The following is a 20,332-nucleotide window of genomic DNA, read 5'->3' as shown; positions in this document are numbered from 1 at the left end:
CCAGAAGTAAGAAAGAGGAGGCATTTTAGTACATTGCACTCCTTCCCTTGTCAGGGAGTTGACCGAAAATAGTTTATGAGAGCTCGGATGATCTTATCCTAATTTGGCTAAGATTTCTGATCTCCGAAGAGCCAAATGGTCAGTTTTTCCTGATCATCAGACACAATTCAGTTGAAAGCAAAGAAATTCAATATTCCTACATAGGATGGGATGTAATAACATCAAAGCATGAATGGGATCAATGCAATTGCAGAGATGGCCTTGAGGTTCCAGACCACAGCTGGGCTTAGCCAGAGATTGGTGAAACTGATGAATCTGCAGTAACAGTCCATCAACCTTTGAGAGACGTGAATAGGACAGGCTCTGGTGACAATCTTACATGGTAGGATGTTTGTGTAGCGATTTTTACATCGGTTCAGTGGAAGGTCTGCTGCAAAGTGTGGAATGTCCAGTCCAATCAATTTCAACTCCTGTAAATGACAGAGAAGAGAGTTGAGATTTCGGTACTTGGTGTGGATTGGATTATTGTTCACGGTGGCTTATTGTATTCACATTGGATTATTCCTCACTCCCTGTCTGTAATAGAATTTCACACCCCCTCTTCCACATGATGTTCCAGTCACACCCTTTTGGGACAGAGGGTTATTCTCCACTCCACTGTCATCAACTTGCTTTGGCCAATGAACTTGGGTAGCAATCATTCCGATCAGCTTTACATGTGCGTGCTCAGTTTGGTTTTCCCTCCTGTGCTACCGCCCTCTGCCACGAGAAAAACATGCCGAGGGAAGCTGCTGGCCCCAGAATGAGGAGATGCTTGGAGAAGACCTGACTCTGCCCCACTGCCTGAAGCAGACCTGCCCACTGTCCTACAGACCCTTGAGAGAGGAAAATAAATAAATGTTGCGGATCACTGAGATTTTGAGATTTACCCAATAGGATGCTTCTATAGCATTACTGCAGGAATAGGGCTAATATAATACATAACTACCCTGAACAGCTTAGTGACCCCATGGAGAAGGTAAGAATTATGTGTATCACTCAAGGTATGGAAAATTTGAAAACAGAGACACATTTCAGATTTTTGGAGGTATATGTTAACTGAAATGTATGCAATATGTGTAAACATGTCTATTCTATGGGGAAATGTAGATATTTCTCCTACAGGTGAAAGTAGTAAAAGAATGAGAAACAAGTACGGAATATTCCCTGTGTTACAAGAAGATCTACAGGCACTAAATATCTGGTAATAAATTGGACAGTAAGGATGAATCAGTAGCAGGTAGGCAAACCTTTCAGTGAAAATAGGAACAACCAAATATCTGTCTGCATGTGCCTATCAGCACTGCTATAAATCTTATAACCAGAATGTGCATTGGTAGGGGAATTTTTATGTAAACAGACAACCATCACATTTCAACAAGATTATGTGATGGGCCAGGGGGGCTTCTAAGCACTCATCTCATGTGTCTTATAGGAAACAAGCAGGTATGGTCAGGCCACCTGGATTTCCCAGGAGGCATCGTTGATGCTGTGGTCGATGTGAATAGCTCCCTGGAGTTGGGCAGTGCACGACCAACGCAGCAGATCTGGTTATGTTCCTGCACAAAGTTCAAGGGAATATTAGCAAACAGCACATACAACCATCTACAAATGGAATTATCTATATGGTATGCACTTCTCTGTGAGACTTCACTGAGGCGGTAGAGAAACCACTTGCTGTAATTTTTGTTACTCAGATAAGATGTTAATGTTGCATACACATTTACTTTTCATAAGTCCTCCCATTTTTTCCTCCAAAGATTCATAAGCGAGAGGAATACATAGCTGGGGGAAGAGTTTGGGAGCGTCTTTGAAAGACTTTTGAAGGGGGATGGAAACATTGGTGATGTTTTGAGAGACTGAACAGGCATATCTCTATCATGGCCTTTCTGTCCTGATTTAAGTGTTCTTTGCAAAGCATATGCATTAGAGAGACCAAGTTCTTGGGTCTTCTGTTGTTTCCACATAGAAGTTTCTTGACAGCTTAATGTGCTCACTGGTACTGGCATGCAAAGCTGCGGTCCACATGGATGGACTGACCTGAATCACTCAGATCTCTTCCCTCCTTTCATTCTGCAACACTTGGGGCTTTTTAAGATCACGAAATCCCGAGCTCTGGGGCCCAAGTTGAAGCCAACCTTAAAGACAAGCTCTGCTGACTTTGATCCTCAATTCACAAAGGGACTTTTTCTGTCTCAGAAAAAATCCTTGCTTGCTAAATGCCTTTAACCAGAAGCGTGTCACTGTCATTTATAAGTGGTTTTTCCGTTTTAAAGGGTTTTCAAAGACTGACTTTATTGTTTCTTATAAGTAACAAAATTTACTTTTAGCAAACCTCAGCTATTTTTAGGTTAGTTCCTCTTGGCAGCTAGAAGCTAGTTTAAACGACGCTCCCATTGCGTAACATGGTTTGGAAGTCACCCTCCTCTTAGAGAGTGTCTTTAGAGGTGGCTGGTCAAAACCTCTGGCTTCCTCTGGTGCACCACTCAGAGACTGTAGGGTCTCGGAAACGTAGTTCAACTTGGTGACATCAGTTCAGTTATCTGTAAGATAAGGCTACCAACATTTCCATCCTTCGGTCACGTTTGTGACTTTCCAAGGGAACGATGACACTCCACAAATATGAATACGGCACTACTGGTAACGGTGGCAAAATGCTTCTGTTCGGATTCTTTGTTTGGCTTTGTCTGGACGCCTAACGTCTCCCTCCTCTGCCATTTGCACGAACAGACCAACAACCTTCCCTGAAAATCCCCTGCTTTGAGGACAGACTGATGAGCCATGGGAAGAGGCCTCGGTGGCGAAAGAAAGGTGTGGGAACAGATTGGAGCTGGGAGCCAGAGCACATATGGAAGCTGGCTAACTGATAGAACTTGAATTGTGAGTTGCCTCCCTGCCGTAAATGCCCTAGTTGATAAGAGAGGTTTAATTGGCTGAACACTGTACGTGTAGACTGCCGAGGCTGAACCGCGGCGGAGTGGGAACAGCAGGTGTACACAAAATGCTTCGCAATCTTTTGTAATTTAGCCTGTCGCTAAGTGGAAAATCAAATATTAAGTTTCCAGTTCAGTAGCTTTGCAGTTATTCTCTTTCCAACCATATGGAAACTCCGCAGGCTTATATCTTCATAAAGGCAAAGGATGAGGGGATGGCCTGAAACCGGCATAAATCATTTTTGAATTTTGATTTGCCAGTTTTGTTTCTGTTATGATTTATCACCGCGTGTGTTTTTTCCTGGGCCATGTAGTCAAGCACAGCGGGTTGAGTGGTGGCTCCCCCAAAAGATGTGTCCCATTCTGGCCCCCAGAACCTATGAATGTGGCCTTATTAAAAAAGAGGCTTTGCAGATGTAATTAAGTTAAGGATCATAAGATGAGATTATTCTGTATTATCTAGGTGGGTCCTGTATCTAAGAACAAGTGTCCTTCTAAGAGAGACAAGAGAAGGCCATAGAAAGACGGAGACATAGATTGGAGTCATGCAGATGTAAGCCAGGAGCATGTGGAGCTTCCAGAAGCCGGAAGGAGAAAAGAAGGATTCTCCCCTGGTGCCTTCAAAGGAAACATGGCCCCGGTAACACTTTGATTTTGGACTTCCGGCCTCTAGAATTCTGTGAGAATTAATTTCTGTTGTTTTAAGTGACCAAGACTGTGGTAATTTGTTTCGGCAGCCCCAGGAAACTAATATAGTCACTAAAGCCCAATGAGTCTACGTTGGGTTGGCTGTGTTCGAAGCACACAAGTCGGGGAAAGCAAAGCACAAACGTATGCACTGCATCAGTCTGTTCAGGCTGCCATTGCAAAACACCACAGACTGGGTGGTTTGGACAATGGAAATGTATTTCTCACAGTCTGGAGGCTGGGCAGTCCTAGGTCAAGGTGCTGACAAACTAGACTTCATTCTGGGGCTTCTCTTGGCCTGCACGTGACCATCGTCTCGCTGTGTGCTCACATGATCTTTCTTGCCTCACCCTACTTACCTTCCCAAGCCTCCATCTCGTCAACATATCCATTTCGGGAGGACGCATGCAGCCCGTAGCATGCACAGTCACCTTCTGAGAAGAGCGAAAACTCTATTCTGGCTCTAGAGTCTGTAACAATGGCAGCAGGTGCTAAGTATTTGGCATTTGCTTTGGGACGGGTGGGACATCAGAGTCAGGTGAATTCGATGACTAGCCTCGAACAAGTGAGGAGTCACGACGTCACCAGTGGTGCTGACAGCGGTGGTACCATCTGGGGCAAGTACAAGGCTCAGTGGAATTGGGCAAGGTCTGCCTCGTTTTCAGGTAAACACACAAGGAGACGGGATTTAGAACAAGGTGCTTAGTGAGGCTCTGATCTCATTTCTGAGGGCCACCATAACAGCACCACAAGCTGGGTGGCTCAGAACAACAGAAATTCATTGTCTTATAGTTCTGGGGGCTGTAGATCTGAGGTCAAGGTGTTAGCAGGGACTTCTGACCTCTCTCACCTCTGTCATTTATAGAGGAATATTAGGACATCCTTCCCGCCTCTTCCTAGTGTCTGATGGTTTGCTGGCAACCTTTGCTATTCCCCTACTTGCAGCTCTATAACTCCAATCTCTGCCTTTGTCACCACATGGCCTTCTCCCTGCTCATCTCTGTGTCTTCACACAGCTGTGTTTCCATAGGGACACCAATCAGACTAAGAGCCCACACCCCTCCAGTATGATCTCATCTCAACTAATTACATCTGCAATGACCCTGTTTCCAAATAAGGTCATATTCTGAGGAACTGAGTGCTTAGGGCTTCAACATATCTTTTGGGGGACACAATTTAACCCAGGGCAGGTACTCTAAAGGAAGAATGGGGTACAGTAGTAATGGGCGTCTTGGGGAGGTGATGAAGGACTGGAGGAGAAGGCTGCCAACCTCGGGAGAGTCTAGCAGTAGCTGGCAGGCCCTGGGCACTAGGTTGGGGTTCAGGGGCAACACTCCAGCTGCTGGACAGATTGCTAGTATAGGCATCTGGAAACAGAGACCAAAACTAGAAGATTAGGAACAAGAAGAGGGAAAACTCAGGTCTGGGAGCCAAGCAAGACCCCTGGAGTAAGCACTGCTGGAGAGGGTTTCAGGTGACTTATTTCCACAATGGCTGCAGGTAGGTCTCCAGGGAACTGGACCAGAACGTGGGTTAAAAGAGCTGCCAATGGGAGCTGCCAGCAGAAATCAAGGCTCATCTCTCATGAACTATGTGGCAAGGAATGCAGTTTGTTTTGGCCTTTGCAACCACATTTCTGAACAAAGATGGCAAGGGCTTTCGCTAGCATCTTGATCAAACAAATACAAAACACAGAAATTAATGGCAGAATGAGCAATATATGGTATGTCTCATGGGCTCTCCAATTTCGAGCTCTAAAGTCTGGCTCTTCGAAACCTTTCCATATGAGACATACGAAATGAGGAACTGAATCTAATCCCTGAGTCCCAAACCTCCTTAAGAAAAGATGCACATTTTCATCAGAAGGATAATCAATCTTTCCAGCAGATCCAAAATCAGATGCAGAGTGAAAAAGGAATGTATTTAGTGAGTGCAAATTAGCAAGTCATATAGCTTCATGTATGACTTATAGCTGTATTGGTAATATATGTAAATCCAGACATTAGTTTCAATTTGCATAATGATTATAAATGATGTAATTTCTCAGTATGAGTGTGATCTTTCAATGTCAGTATCCGAATGAATACAAGTATTAAGCATTCATACAAACAGAACAAACAACTGTTCAGCTACTGAATTTAGCCAGACCAGCTGATCTGGCCATCCTAATACCCTCTTGGGTTCTTACTAGAGCAGGAAACCTTCTTTTTTTCCCCTCAAGTTTTGATTAATTACCAATTTCAGGAAAATTTGATGGCTGCCATGTGACAGGTCTGATATACATCCCAAAACCAGGTATGGGGGGTGGAGGCTGGCGGTGCCTGAGGGCTGATGAACGAAAAAGGAAGTGAGTCAGGGTCACTGCTTGGGCAAATGTTAGCTCAAAAAAATACAGCCTGAGCCTGTGACTTAAAGCAAACTGCTGGAGAAAAATTTGTATTTTCTCACCAGAGCAGGGACACAATAGGAGGACTCGGCACCCAATAAATTACCTATAGGATCAACAACGTTCTAAGAACAAAAACAGATGAAGAAAAGCTTCAGAATAAATAAAGATACTAAACACTCTTTCCACTCATGGTGTGATGGATAATTTTATGTGTCAGCTTGGCCAGGCTAGACGGTGCTTGGTCAAACATCAGTCTAGATGTTGCAAGAAGGTATTTTTTTAGGTGTGATATTACATTGAAATCCATAGGCTTTGAGAAAGCAGATTGCTCTCCATAACGTGGGTGGGCCTCATCCATCAGGTGAAGACCCTAAGAGAAAAGACTGAGGTGCCCTGAGGAGGAGGAAATTCTGCTTCCTCACAGCTTTTGGATTGAGCAGCAACATCAATTCTTCCCTGGGTCCACAACCTGCCCTGCGGTTTTCAGACTTGTGAGCTCCCACGACTGTGTGAGCCCGTTCCTTAAAATAGGACTCATATATTTCTTCTATTGTATTATTGTATATAGGATATACATATCATAATACATAAGAATTCTATAATTGTATAAGAAATACATAATGTAATCAACTTATGGATGAATTATATTACTATATTATATTTTATTAGTGTTCATCTATGTATAAATGTATATATTTCCTATTGGTCTGTTTCTCTGGAGAATTCTAATACACATGAGTTAGAAAGCTTGGATGTACTCTTGTCCCACATTTAGTCCAGTGTCTCTCAGTGGAATACTATTTGCCTGGGACAATTCTTTATTGTGCAGGACTGTCCCACTCATTGCAGAACATTTATCATCCTTGTCCCTTTCTCCATTGAATACCACTAGTAGCTTCTTCCCAAGGCATTATGAGAACCAAAAATACTCCTACACAAACTCTCCCTGGGGGACTGCCTGTACTAGCCCAGTTGAGAACCACTGATTTAGTTCAGCCTACTCATTGAATGGATGAACAAATTGAGGGGATGAGAAATTGTGGCTTTTTTTAATATAATTAATGGCAAAATGGTTGTGAGAATGAAGGGGTTTGGATTCCCACTTTAGTACATTCCTACCTCCTTTATAATTCTTATGGAATAAGCCTGAATGTGTTCATTTATATATTGAATGTATAAAAGCTCTCAGCATGGTATAAATTAAACATTTAGCACACAGAATTTATTATTCTACTTTTCACATTTTTGAAGCATCTGAAGCTAGGATCTAACCATTTATTGTTTGGTTCTCCAATGTCCTTCCTTTTTTGGGGAACAGCGCCCCCCATTGGTTTAGCCAAGCGGTTCCAGTAAGAGCTGTCCAGTTCCTACTTGACTCTGACCTCTCAGGCTGCAGTTGGCTTGAGAGGACATCACAACCCAGGCCAGCCAATCAGTATTCTCTCCTGTTAATTTTTAAACTCTGAATAAGAAGGAGAGTCAACAGTTCCCTTTGGAAACTGAAAATTCTCGGATGTGATGCTCAGGGGTTGTGGGTGGTTTTGTTTTCCACTGTGAGAAAGAGGTTGGTTTGCAGCGAAAGAGAGAGAGGCCATGACAGAGAGAGAAGTAGAAATGGAAAAAAAAAAAAAAAAAAGCAGGTCTCTGCAGGGGTGTGGCCCCTGGTTCCAATCATTCCTGAGACTGAGCTGTTCCCTTTCCTCCCTCTGGTTTAGGTCTGATTATATGATTCCTTTGATTAGATGAGATATCTCAGCACCCTTTGAAAAATGCCCTCTTTCTTTGGTCTAATTAGTCTGAATGATGTGTCATTCACCATTAAAATCATCTTTTCTTTTTACCAAAAAATGGCTCATTGAATTTTCTTTATGATGGTTCACGACAGTAATAATCACACTGGGGCTTGATGGCATAAGCTGGGAGGTACTCCCAACCCTCCCAGCGAGGGCAGTGACGCTAGCTGTGTCACCAAGGTCACATTGTCGTGTAGGGGTGAAGAGCTGGAGGCTTCAATGAATTTGAAAGTGTACATACATCATAATTTTCATCACCGTTATCAGAATTATCCAGACATTTATTTTTTTCCCGAGTTTGGCATATGTGTTCTTAAAGAAAATCTCTTTTTTTTTTTTTTCTGAAATGCCATCTTTGTCATAGATCTCCAGCTCACACGAAAGTTCTATTCTCTGAGATGTAGTGTTTGGTGTAGCACCCACAACTTCTTGCACACTCGCGTGCAATGGATAACTGAGCCGGGCTCGGTGCGGAATTTCTGATGACACAGGTGGTAGTTAGGGGGCTTTGTATTTGGTAATCATCCCTAAATTCCCTCGCACTGTATCCACACCAGGACTCCTGCTGCTGCTTGCAGACCTAAGATGTCCTCAGCCGAGGAGGGGAAAGAATAAATACGAAAAACCAGGGCAAAGCAGCTACCTGCGACAGCCTGGTATTTCACACGAAAGAACACCTAAGACCTTTAAGAAAACACTGCCGTATTTAGAAAAGTCACTTGATTTCTTTCTTTTCCCTGGTCTCCTTGAATCACGGCCCACCCAAGCCTTGCTGTAAGAACCTGAAGGATGAGGCCGCCCAGACTGTCCTGAGCTGCGAAATACACGGGAAGAAAACCCGAGGACCGCTTATACCCCTCACACCGCTGAGATCCGAGGCTGACTCCTTTCCATCTCCTCGGATGCGTGGTCGTGGACTCAAAGAATACCCTTGCTTCAGAGAAAGGAGGTGTTGCCATTTGTTTTTCTTTTTCCATGTGAACCATGTATAACTCCCTAATTTCCCCCAAGAGCAAAGGAAACCTCGCAAGGAATTATCAAGCAGAATGCCAGGGGTCCTATAGCTTTAAGACCTCCCCCTGCCCCACAGGCTCTTCTCTGTCCAGAAGACAAAGGGGGGTTCCGTCTCACCCACCGGCTCACCTACCCTTACTGTGGCCTCCGTGACATAAAGGACGCACTAAAAATTCCCTGAAAGGGAAATTCTGTTTCCCACCTAAATCCTCACCTTGCTTTCCCCCGCACACCCGATTGCACTGGTGTTCAGTGATGGTTTCTCGTAGGACTGTGTTTGCTCACCCCACTACCACGTTTGTTCTCTCTTTTCCACCGGGGTGCCTAGCCCTGACCTGCAAAGGATGCCCTCACTTTCATCAGCGGAGGAGACACGCCCGGCACAGTTACCGTGCTGCCCATTATGAACGTATCGCAAGTCCTGCCCGGTGAGCAGGGAAAGGGCGCCCGTCCCGACCGGCCAGGCCCCATGCCTCATCCACCATAGGAGGTGCGAAATACCTGATCCACTCACCTCAAATTGAAGAGAAAATTTATAGTCAGAGTCTTTGGCCATATCCTTGATGTAGGCGTCAAAGTCATCCAGCTGAACTGGGCTTTACCAAACACAAAGAAGTGTAGGTTTTAAAAATCTGGTTGACAGGTATCTATACTGTTTAATGTCATACTTTTCAAACATGGACGATTTTCTCGGAAAAAAGAGAAGCTTTACTGCTCCAAGGTTAGCACTCATCTTTTGTTGCTGTTGTTGAAGTTATCAGTCCCTAATAGGTTGTGATTAAAAAGAGGGGCTTAGAAATTATACTTCTTTGTGATGGGAGAGAGCTCTAGATTTTCAATTGGCTCTTACTCTAGCAATAATATATATATATGTATATACATATATATATTTACTTATTATATATTATATATAATATATATATACTCTAGCAACAAAACATATATATAATATACATATATACACACACACTTATATACATAGTATTTATGTTGTTTCTAGAAAACGCTGATATATGGGGAAGAACAAAGGATTAGAGTCTGAAGAACTGAGATTCGGTTTTATTTTATTGACCATGTGATCATGGAAAATTTGCCTGACTCTTGTGAGATTCACATTCTCATCTATAAAATACTGTGGTCATACTTACCTTCCAAGGTTGACCCATGGTATATTAAAGAACCTTGTAAGTTTAAGCAGCTTTCCAAGTATAAGGCACTGTATTGCTAGCTACATTGTCTCCTCAGAGCAGAGGCAGGGTGCGAGGAAGCACATATCCAGAAAGCTTCTAGAGCCTCCTTCCTAGAAAGCCATGTTTAGAGGCCTGTGTATCTATAAAAATATCAAAAAGGCTCAACGGTACAACCAAGTAAGGCTTCTGAGCTTATGTGTCTGTGTCTATCGCTGAAGTTCTCCCCTCTTTCCTTCTTCTTTTCGTGAATAAGAATTATATTTTGCTTCCTACAGTTTTCTGTAGCCGCTTATCCTCCCCGAGTTTACCTATGCCAACCTGCTCCCTAAGCTTCCGCAGGATGCTGTGCTCTGTCATCGAATCCAAGCCTTTCCACTTTGGCAGGATCCACACAGCTGACCTTTCCCTTAGTCTTCCTGTGAATTACTCAGCTTATATCATTCACCTGTGGCCTTATGTCCTATTAGCAAATACATAGTATTATTAGTAGTTGTTTGTTTAACATTGTTGATTACCCAATCTGATAGATTATGTTAAGATTTTAGTAGATTTTAAAGGGCGTTACACCTCCCAGAGACACACTTGAATTCTAATGGTTTCATCCAATAGCGTTAATGACTTGTATCCATAAAACACATCCCAGTGCGTATGTTATAATTGCGTAGGCCATATTGCTCGGTTAATCTCTTAACTAGACATGGGCAACATCAGCCCCATGCTTCAGGTGGGACAGCCAAGGCTAAATGAGTCAGCTGAATAGTCCAAGATCACGCAGCTACTCGGCAGGAGAATGCTGACCAGCACCCTGGGAGGATGATTTCTGGTTGAAAGCTGTTCCCACTTCAAACTTGCTATCCTTCCAAAAGAATGGCTAAACCTGGGGCTCCTACCCTAGAATGAACTCTATTAGATCTGCCCTCTCTGGCCGTTGTCTTTGAGAAGTGCATTGACCTTAGGGTTGGATTTAACGATTCTAGCTTTCATCCCAAATGGAAGCACGAATAGGGAAGGCAACCAGAAAATATTTGTGGGTTAGGAAAAGCAAAAGGAAAAGAGAGACAGGAGGAGGGCCAGGAAACAGAAGCATGAACCTCAGGGAGAGGAGGAGGATGGTAAGGAGGAGCAAAAGCAAGCTGGGACGGAGCAGAGATCAGGAGGACAAAGGTTTAGAGGAAAAAGAGAGACGAGAAGGTGGAGCAAAGGAGGGTGAAATGAGAATAGGTACAGACAGGAAAGGGAAGCTAAGGGGGACATGGTGTGGGGTGAGGGGTGGCTTTGGGAGGGGAAGAAAGAGGGTAAAGAGAAAGCAAATAGAAATGTGGGGCAGGGAAGCCCCTCAGGAAATGGCTTTTAGAGAAGGAGGGAGGACCAGAAAGAAAACGAGAAGAAGGAAGGAGGAAGCTGGTTTGACGTGATGTGACGTGATGCGACGTGATATGACGTGACGTGACATGGCTTGTGGGCAGGTCCTACCACACCTACACTCTACCCAGACTTTCGTCCACGTCCTGCTTCTCCTCCTCCCTGTCGGGTCTTGGGAGGAGAAAGCCCCATAGTTTCCCCTTTTGGTGCAGAGACCCTGTCTTCTTACTGCTCGAGTCTATACCTCTCTACCTCACTTAACAACCCAACCAAGAATTTTGGGCAACAAAGTCTTTCTGCTTCTGTCAAATCATTCTTTCCAGGTGACACTACCTCTCTTCTGTTTTAGTTGCTCTTGTCTCTCTTGCATCAGTTGATCTATGCCAATGGAACGCACACTGATTTGAAACAGATTAAGGAAAAAAATTATTCTTTTATCTATCTGTGCCCAAAAAAAATCTGTATGTCACTCAAGGCTGAAGAGAAATATTTTGCATCAACTATTCTTTGGTATTATATACTTCATTAGCGTGAATGCCACAGATTTGGCTGGAACACCTAATTGCTTCCTATTAATTCACCAATATTTTATCCAAGGCAAATATCAAAGATGAACTCTACGCACGGAAAATGTTCCACTCTTTATATGCAGAGTTTTAACTAACGGCCTGGAGGTGACACTCTAATTACGCTTTTGAAATCAACTGATGGGTAATTTTTGCCCATCAGAATCTTAATTCTTATGACTTAGCAGTTCAGTAGATAAGTGAAACCATAGGCTAGCTACAGTAATTATTCTTTTCTATTTATTATAAAGATTTCCTGAGACAGCATTTCTCAAAGTACTTATTATAACATCAAATGGAGTAAAAGCCTTTCCCTGCACTAAGCACAGCATTTCAAGTATAAAATGGCAAAGGTTTTTGTACGGCTTTGACGTAGCTAACTATTAGAGGTTTCCTTGATTTAGAATGGCAGACCTCCTTCTACAAGACTTTTATAATTCCTAACAATGCATTCTTTCTCAGTTTTCACATGATGACAATTTTCCTTATTCCTGACTTGTTTTCTGGGATACACTTTCTTAGTGGGTCTCTGCCACCCATATGGGTAAACACCCACACATAATAGTTTAGCTGTTGAAATATACACTTGCCTTTTTTTAAAATTTTATTTATTTAAGTAATCTCTACACACAACATGGGGCTTGAACTCACGACCCTGAGATCAAGAGTCGCACGCTTCTCCGACTGAGCCAGCCAGGCGTCCCTACATTTGCCTCTTTCTTAAGCATCCCTTCTGTTTGAAGACCAGCAATTGTTTTAATAGACAAAGTGAAGAACTTTATTTAAATCAAACATTTTAAAAAAGAACAGTGAGAAAAACTTACTGTATTATATACTTCAAAGTTTCTAAGACTAATCTTTAATGTTTTCACCACAAAAAGAAACAGTAACTATGTGACAGGATGGAGATGTTGGCTAAATGCTACGGTGGGAATCATACTGCATTATAACAGTGTATTAAATCAACACATTGCATACCTGAAACTTACACAATGTTATAGGTCAATTATGTCTCAATAATAAGAAACAACTTACTTAGTCAGCTTCCTCTTCTTTAAACCATTTTTACTCCTGAGAATTAAAAAAAAAAAAAAGACAGTTTTATCTGGGCAAAAGAATCGATTGACATAATGATGAAACTTGAAGAGCTTTAAATAACTACATCAGGCACCTCAATTTTATTTAATTTTCATTAACCATACCTCCCGTTTGTTTAATTACTTTTCCTTATGTGAGAAGAAGATAATGATGATAATTTCAGATTCACTTCTTAAAAAGTCTATTAGATTACAGGAACATACTTGTACTTTACGCTTTGGATTTGCCAAATACTAAATTCTAGAAATATAATCTCTTGCTACTAGTGGTTATGTGGCTGAAGTATTTTATAAATATATAGAAATATCTGTTGCCTGAATACTCTGGGACCTATAAGCAAGAAGGAAAGAATTGGGGAATAAAGGGGAGAACTAAATGTCTGGGAGGGTCAGCATGTTGGTTGTCAAAGACTCAAAGAACCTTTTGAGCATCTTCCCCCGGAATGTGAGTTTGGCTATCAGTGTTGGCATGTATCTTTTTTTTTTTTTAAAGATTTTATTTATTTATTTGACAGAGAGAGAGACAGCCAGTGAGAGAGGGAACACAAGCAGGGGGAGTGGGAGAGGAAGAAGCAGGCTCCCAGCAGAGGAGCCTGATGTGGGGCTTGATCCCAGAATGCCGGGATCATAGCCCTGAGCCAAAGGCAGACGCTTAATGACTGAGCCACCCAGGTGCCCCGGCATGTATCTTTAAAAAAAATATATTTATTTATTTGAGAAAGAGCACGCATGAGCCGGAGGGGCAGAAAAAAAAAATCTCAAGCAGACTCTGCGCTGAGCACAGAGCCCGACTTGGGGCTCGATCTCATGACCCTGAGATCATCACCTGAGTCGAAACCAAGAGTTGGATGCTTAACTAACTGACATGCTTCTTATAGAATTCTACTATGGCACTGTTCTTATTTAATTTTGAACTAGTTTTTAAAGCTATCTGCAGAACTGTACCTATTATTTGCTAGTTCTTAATTCATTACTATTTTGTAAGTTCAAACACATGTAATGCTAATGTATGCTTCAGTTAATTACGTTTTTAGGGGCTATTGAGGGTAATCGCTCTCAACCAACAAGTAAGATAACTGACCTAAGTTAGTGAATGTGAATATGGTCTCTGCTGAAACACTTCACTACTGTATTTTTATTGTTTTATGTAAATGATAAATATCGATATCATTTTGAGTGACAATTTTTACAAATAGTTTTCCAAGGTCTTTAAATATTAATGGAAGCATTCAAACTTTCAGGAAATAAACCATCTGTAGTAAATAACCAGTGTGATCTGAATGCTCTCATATGCCAGAATATTTATTTATATTAAAAATTATGGGGGCGGCTGGGTGGCTCAGTTTGTTAAGGCACCTGACTCTTGATTTTGGCTCAGGTCATGATCTCAGGGTGGTAGGATCAAGCCCCGATTCAGGCTCCATTCTCAGCTCAGTCTGCTTGAGATTCTCTCCCTCCCTCTTCCTCTGCCCCTCCCCCTGCTCACGCTCATTCTCTCTAAAAAAATAAGTAAAATCTTTAAAAAAATAAAAATCAGAATTGTGAATGTCTGGGTACCTTCATTTCTAGAAAGGCTGTAGCCGAATGAAGCACTGCTTCCTCTGCTCTCGTAGCCCTTTGTTCATGGAATATTTCTCCCGGTGTCTGTCAGTCACATCTGTGCTCCTCACTACACAGTCCTTCCCAACCCCACCCCCCAAGAGCCGAGCACAGTTAATAGGACACATGGTGGTGCTCAATAAATGCTTAGGGAATTGGGTTGAAACAATATACCTTTGTCATGTTGTCCCCACAATTTTATTTAATGATTCAATGAGGAGTTTGATACTAGACTCAGGAAGTGGAACTGGGAGACGGACAGGAAGTTACGAGGGCAGGGAATGTAGGGAAATATCCACTAAGGCAAGTGGTGTTTCTGGTTTTCATTTCCTGGTTTCAGGCAGTTTTTACTTCTTCCCACTTCTGAGTGATGACCATCCACTCAAGAGCGCCTGTCCTGTTCTCTCTCATCCTCTGTCTTCCATATTTGGGATTTAGAGGGAATAGACATTCTGGTTTTTACTTTGCTTCTCCCTCACCCCCTCAAAACACCACTGTCATGTTGGGCAGAGCCATATCATCTAGGCATTTTGAATAATTTTTACTCAGCTCTTGTGGGGGTAATGCAGTTAATTTTAGGAATTCCACATTCACTTTGTCTCGTGGGAGTTGATGACTTTGGTGTTTTATGACAGAGGAATGTTCGCTGAGATAACTAACAGTTTGGTGAAGTCATGAGGCTGCCAACATATCTTGTGCTTGGGAGTGGGGAAAAAAAAACACACCCCCAAACCAAACCTTTCCTATCCAAACAGACTTTAAGGGAAACTGGGAAGAAACAAATGTATGTGGGAGAGTGACACTGAATAAATTCAGTGCTGAAATATTAAGCTGCTACTATTCAACAGCTGTGTAGAAACCTGATTCCTGGAAGACAGGCACTTTTTTCCTCTCAATCTCATTCATTGATTGAGTGAACTTTACACAGAATGTAAAATTCCACCACACGTTTTCAATGACTTATTGCCAAAAGGGTATGTTTAAGTGGATGTCTTCATGATTTGTGTACAACCTTTACGTTCTGCTTAGATTTTGCAGAATTCCCAATGATTCCACCGGGTTCTCATATCCTTAGGTGGTGGGACAAGGATAGGACTGAATTATGAGACTCTATGGCCACATTGATGGAATTTCCCTACGTTTTCAACTGCTGTGCTAATTCTAAGACTCACATTAGGGGACAACTCACTTTTAAACATGGGAGTGGAGGTTTTGTCAGCCATTCTGACATCAGTGCATTATGGAAAGAGCTAATGGGTGTGCCTGTTACTGTGAACATTTGAGGTGAGGTTTAGGGTGTCATCTTGTCATTGCCAAAGATTTTTTGAGTAATTGGTAACGCTCGTCAGACAAACAGTATATATGCATACATGGTCATGCACATCTTTCAATTTTCGCTTTTACTTTTATCAGATAGGTAAGGTTCAAAATCCTAATGACTTCAAGAAGTTAAGATGCATAACTCTTCATGGTTGTGAGATCTTGGAAAGCCGGCCAGACTGGAATTCATTGCAAAGAGGAGGCAATGGCAGAGACATGGGATTTACAAAGACTAAAAACAAACAAGCAACCCCCCCCCAAACAACAGCCTCCAATACTCTAAATGTCCCCAATTTCATAAATGCTACTTACTCTGTCATGAGCTAACTGGAAATCATCCCCAAATCTTAAAAAGGCATTTAGAGTTATATCGTTCTTTGAATAAAATATGGAGGAAAGCTGAGCAGTTGAAACTAAATGTTGCTTCACACTTGAAATGACAACCGTTGTGAATTTCAAGCAGGCAGATGAATACTTGAGCAGAGCATGAGGTGACTATGGTGTTAATAAAAAGAGAGGAGTAACCATGAATCCAGAGAGAGCTGGTCCCAATGAAATGGTTTTCTCTGAATAGGAAACCCGATCTGAGATGAGGGTAGCCAGAAATCCTGGCAGAATACCATCTCGAAACTAAGCCACCTGGGCACTGGTGCTCGGCTCTGGTTTTGCTATCACCCTGGGAGAAGATTTGAGCAACACTGTGAGAGAGAAAGAGTCTCCTGGTTTCCACGTGAACCACTCATCAGGAAGATTTTACAAAATTAAGGGGAACGTCTATTCCCATGAAGCTGTCAGTTTGGAGAAGCAGGCCGTGGCTGAGGAAGGAGGTGGGGTGGGTGGCTCTGTTATTTCTAGTGGTTGTTAACAGACGAGGTGAAATATGAAGACAAACACATCTGGAGGAAGATTAAAAATGGCTTCTAGCAAATGAAAGCAGGGGAAAACATCCAGGAGTTACTAGATGAAAAGTAGTGAACAGTAGGGACCTCGGGTGGCTTTGTGAGTGGTAAGCTAGGTGTACCTGAAAAAAAGCAAGGATCATGTATTTTACTTCTGTTATATCTGACCTAACACAAGCCTACGGCTGAAAACTGAGTCTATATTCAGTCTATTCTATTGGTTGATATGTGTATGGTTTGCCGAAAGTGACAGAAAGCCTGGGGCTCTACGTTTTGCCTTCTCTTCTCATCTGGAATTAACCATTTACAGTCTCAAGACCATTCTTCTAAAAACGACTGAAGGGTTTAAAAAAAAAAAAACCAAAACAACAAACAAACAAACACAGCTACTGAAGGGGATTATCCCCCCTAACTTGGGTCTCACGCTATTTGATCAGTACTATAAATGGCAGACCTTGAAGGGGTTGTTGGAATTGGAAGATGTGTTCATCAGGGGGACCTACTAAGAGAGACATGCAAAAAAAGCACAGGCCTGATATAAGCTTAGAAACCAAACTGTGGGAAAGTCAGAGAATTAAGTGGAAAAATTAATACGATAGTATATGCATCTTTTTGTTTGTGTTTGAATTGAAATCTGTGGAGGGTACTTTAAGGGTTTTGGGTACAAGGAGTCTGATGGTAGTAAGAATACTTGAGAATGATCAGGAGTTGTCCAGTGAAAAGTGATGCCTATTTTGAAGGTCAAAATGGAATTTATATGCACTACTCATAACTGAATACTATCTGATATCAAATACTTAAAATATCGTGCTGGCTATGGGTAAAGCCCTATACTCAAAACTGTTATTAAAACCAACTTGGAATAACAGCGATGTGTCCTCATCATCCAGGACAGTCTTCTGACCTCATTACTTAGCACATCAGTGTCTACCATGTTTCAACAGTTTTCCTCTAGTCTCTCTTAAAAAACAAAAGCAAAAACAAAAACAAAAACAATCGCCCCCTCCCCCAAATGATGCTGGTATTAATCTGTACTGTGAGGAAGTCCTTTTTGGTATTTCTTCTATTGCAACTTGAAGTCCTAACCTTGCCAGCTGTATTTATTCTGTCCTTGGAGGAGCTGAAGAACATTTGATCAACTGTCTTTTTGAATAAATAACTTTACAGGTTGCTTTTCATCTTTCTCTCTCCCCCCACTCCCTCCACTCAAAGGCCATTTTTCCTAGCTCATGAACTATATTTATTGCTTTTTTCTGAGTCCTTCTGAAGTTGTCCATATATCTGGATCTGTCTGTACATAATTTAGTACCTAAACACCATGGAAGACTTCAGGACAATGATTTTTGGTTTTCGTCAGGAAACCACTACTTTTTTTCCTACAGCTCAGGAAAAGAAATAGTCCTCCTAGGTATGCTAGTCCCAGATTTTAAGATTATTGTTATTAGATTTTATATAAACTGAAAAGGATACTCTTTGAGATTTGATTATTAAAACAATTTAAAGGTTAAGAAAATGAGAATTTAAAGGAAGCTGCTTTTACAGAGGAAAGAATAGATTTTGGAGACACCTGGGGTTGGAACCTGGATTCTCTAGATAGTAGTATGATGTTAAGATAATCTCCTTAAGCCTCTATTTCCATATCTCTAGGATGGGGCTCTGCAGAGTTGCGGGATAATTAAATAAGATAATTATACAAAGAGGTTTGCACTTAGTTGTTCAATATTCATTGAGTTAGCATTACTTTGAAAACACTAACACCTGTACAGTAAAGTATTCTGGGCTTCTCTATGTGAATGCATTTCTCCCTTCTTGGAAATACGGAGCTCTCTAATGGATGGAGATGGTAAGGAAAATAGGGAAGCACCATTTACAAAGATGAGAAGCCAATGCATTGACTGAATGAAGAAACAAATGACTAGTAATAAATGGAAGAAAAGCTTGCCAAGAACATCCCAAGAAGAAAATTTTAATTGGAAAAACATTACAGTTAGTTAGCATCTTGGTACCATGAACTATTTCACTCCATTTCAACACATGATTAATAATTTTAGATGCCATCCAAACACATCAGATAATTAGAGAGAGTTTTTCCTTTTGGTTTTACTTTTGGAGAGCTAACTTTATAGACTTTGTGTTAGGTAAACAGTAAAAAAAAAAAAATCACTTACCAAGGATTAATATAAAATGCCAAAAGATAATCAGTCCAAAGACATGAGGGTAGCAGGGTTAAGAAAGCAAATATACTCCTACGCCTGTGAGCATTAATAGATATAACAGATGTAGAGATGAAAAAGTGGCAAGAGTTAGTAACATAAACTGTGAACAGATATCAGTAAATTACCTACTGGGATCAATTAAAATGACAAGCATCTTAATTACGAATAAAGATTATTCCATTCTGCAAAATTGAAACGTGAAGGCTTACGTGCTATCGTATGGCCAACACCAGCTTTATGCACACACATCCATATTGTAATCAGATATATTCCTTTCAACCTATTTTGTGCCGATTAGTCTGCTATTAAGTGATTACAAGTTACATTCAGTTAATTGAGGCTCTTAAATGCCTCATTTGTTACCTCCAGTCTTATTCTTGGATATTGTTACCTTTGTCATGCTTGAACCAATTTTAAGGAACCATTATAACATCATTGGATCGCTAACAGCGGCTTGCGTGAGGAAATATCAACCAACAGTCAATTTCCGCTTATACTGATTCTGGTAAACACCCCAAGCTTCCGGGACACGTTCTCATAAAGCTGCACTCCTAGGTGTGACTTTCTATATTACTTTTCGTTTACGTTAATACAGCATCGCAGAAAAATCACCCTTAAAACAGAGCGATGGGAGGACGCTTAGGTATCATTGATTCAAGACAAGTAGCTCATGGAAACTGCCTGGTCCGTAATCTGACTAATACTGAGCTGAGTGGGAGCAAAATCATATCGTCATACTTTACTTCTAATTCAGTCTGTTGGTTTAAAAAGCGCGGTATGAGTTCAATTTCAGGTATTCAAACCACGTGCAAAATAGAACATTCATTAATGTAGATTTTAAAACGTCCTATGGCTGCGTCTATAGCTACACTGAGAACCAGGAGGGGAAATGCTGTCACCTTGTCACTTTAGTTACTACAGATTCCCACTGAGATATCTATTCTGTCAGCCAGAACATGCTGGTGCTGGAAAAACCATCTTTGCCAAGAGCAGGAGGAGAATTTTCTAGATTTTCTAGAAAGATCCTGAAGTGAATTCTCTTTTGCCTTAGCTCTCCCGTAACTGGTGTCCCATATTCTGTCAATTGTGACTGTGCAGTTAGTCAATACACAGCTATCCTGAGTCCCAGGTATAAGTGGATTAATTCCTAGATGGGCTGTTCTTCACTGCTTTGTGACTGGGTCTTTTTAAAGCGCGAGCCACACAAGAAACAAAGATCAGTGAATTA

The 20,332-nt window shown here is 41.6% G+C and overlaps 1 protein-coding gene across 1 annotated transcript in view; it reads right to left on the bottom strand.

Annotated features, from left to right (window-relative positions):
• The window catches only part of PTPRO (protein tyrosine phosphatase receptor type O), a 112,610-nt gene that overhangs the window by 16,530 nt on the left and 75,748 nt on the right, over nucleotides 1-20,332 (bottom strand). Inside the window, exons 17-20 of the mRNA XM_040641896.1 lie at nucleotides 19,057-19,140; nucleotides 13,009-13,044; nucleotides 9,370-9,451; nucleotides 380-470 (exon numbers count right to left, since the gene is read on the bottom strand). Of these exons, the coding sequence (XP_040497830.1) occupies nucleotides 380-470; nucleotides 9,370-9,451; nucleotides 13,009-13,044; nucleotides 19,057-19,140 (293 nt within the window). The remainder of the gene's footprint in view (nucleotides 1-379; nucleotides 471-9,369; nucleotides 9,452-13,008; nucleotides 13,045-19,056; nucleotides 19,141-20,332) is intronic.

The sequence above is a fragment of the Ursus maritimus genome, unplaced genomic scaffold (assembly GCF_017311325.1).
Source record: "Ursus maritimus isolate PB19 unplaced genomic scaffold, ASM1731132v1 scaffold_26, whole genome shotgun sequence".
Taxonomy (NCBI): domain Eukaryota; kingdom Metazoa; phylum Chordata; class Mammalia; order Carnivora; family Ursidae; genus Ursus; species Ursus maritimus.
The sequence above is the reverse complement of the archived record's forward strand: the minus strand, read 5'-3'. Positions and strand labels throughout refer to the sequence as shown.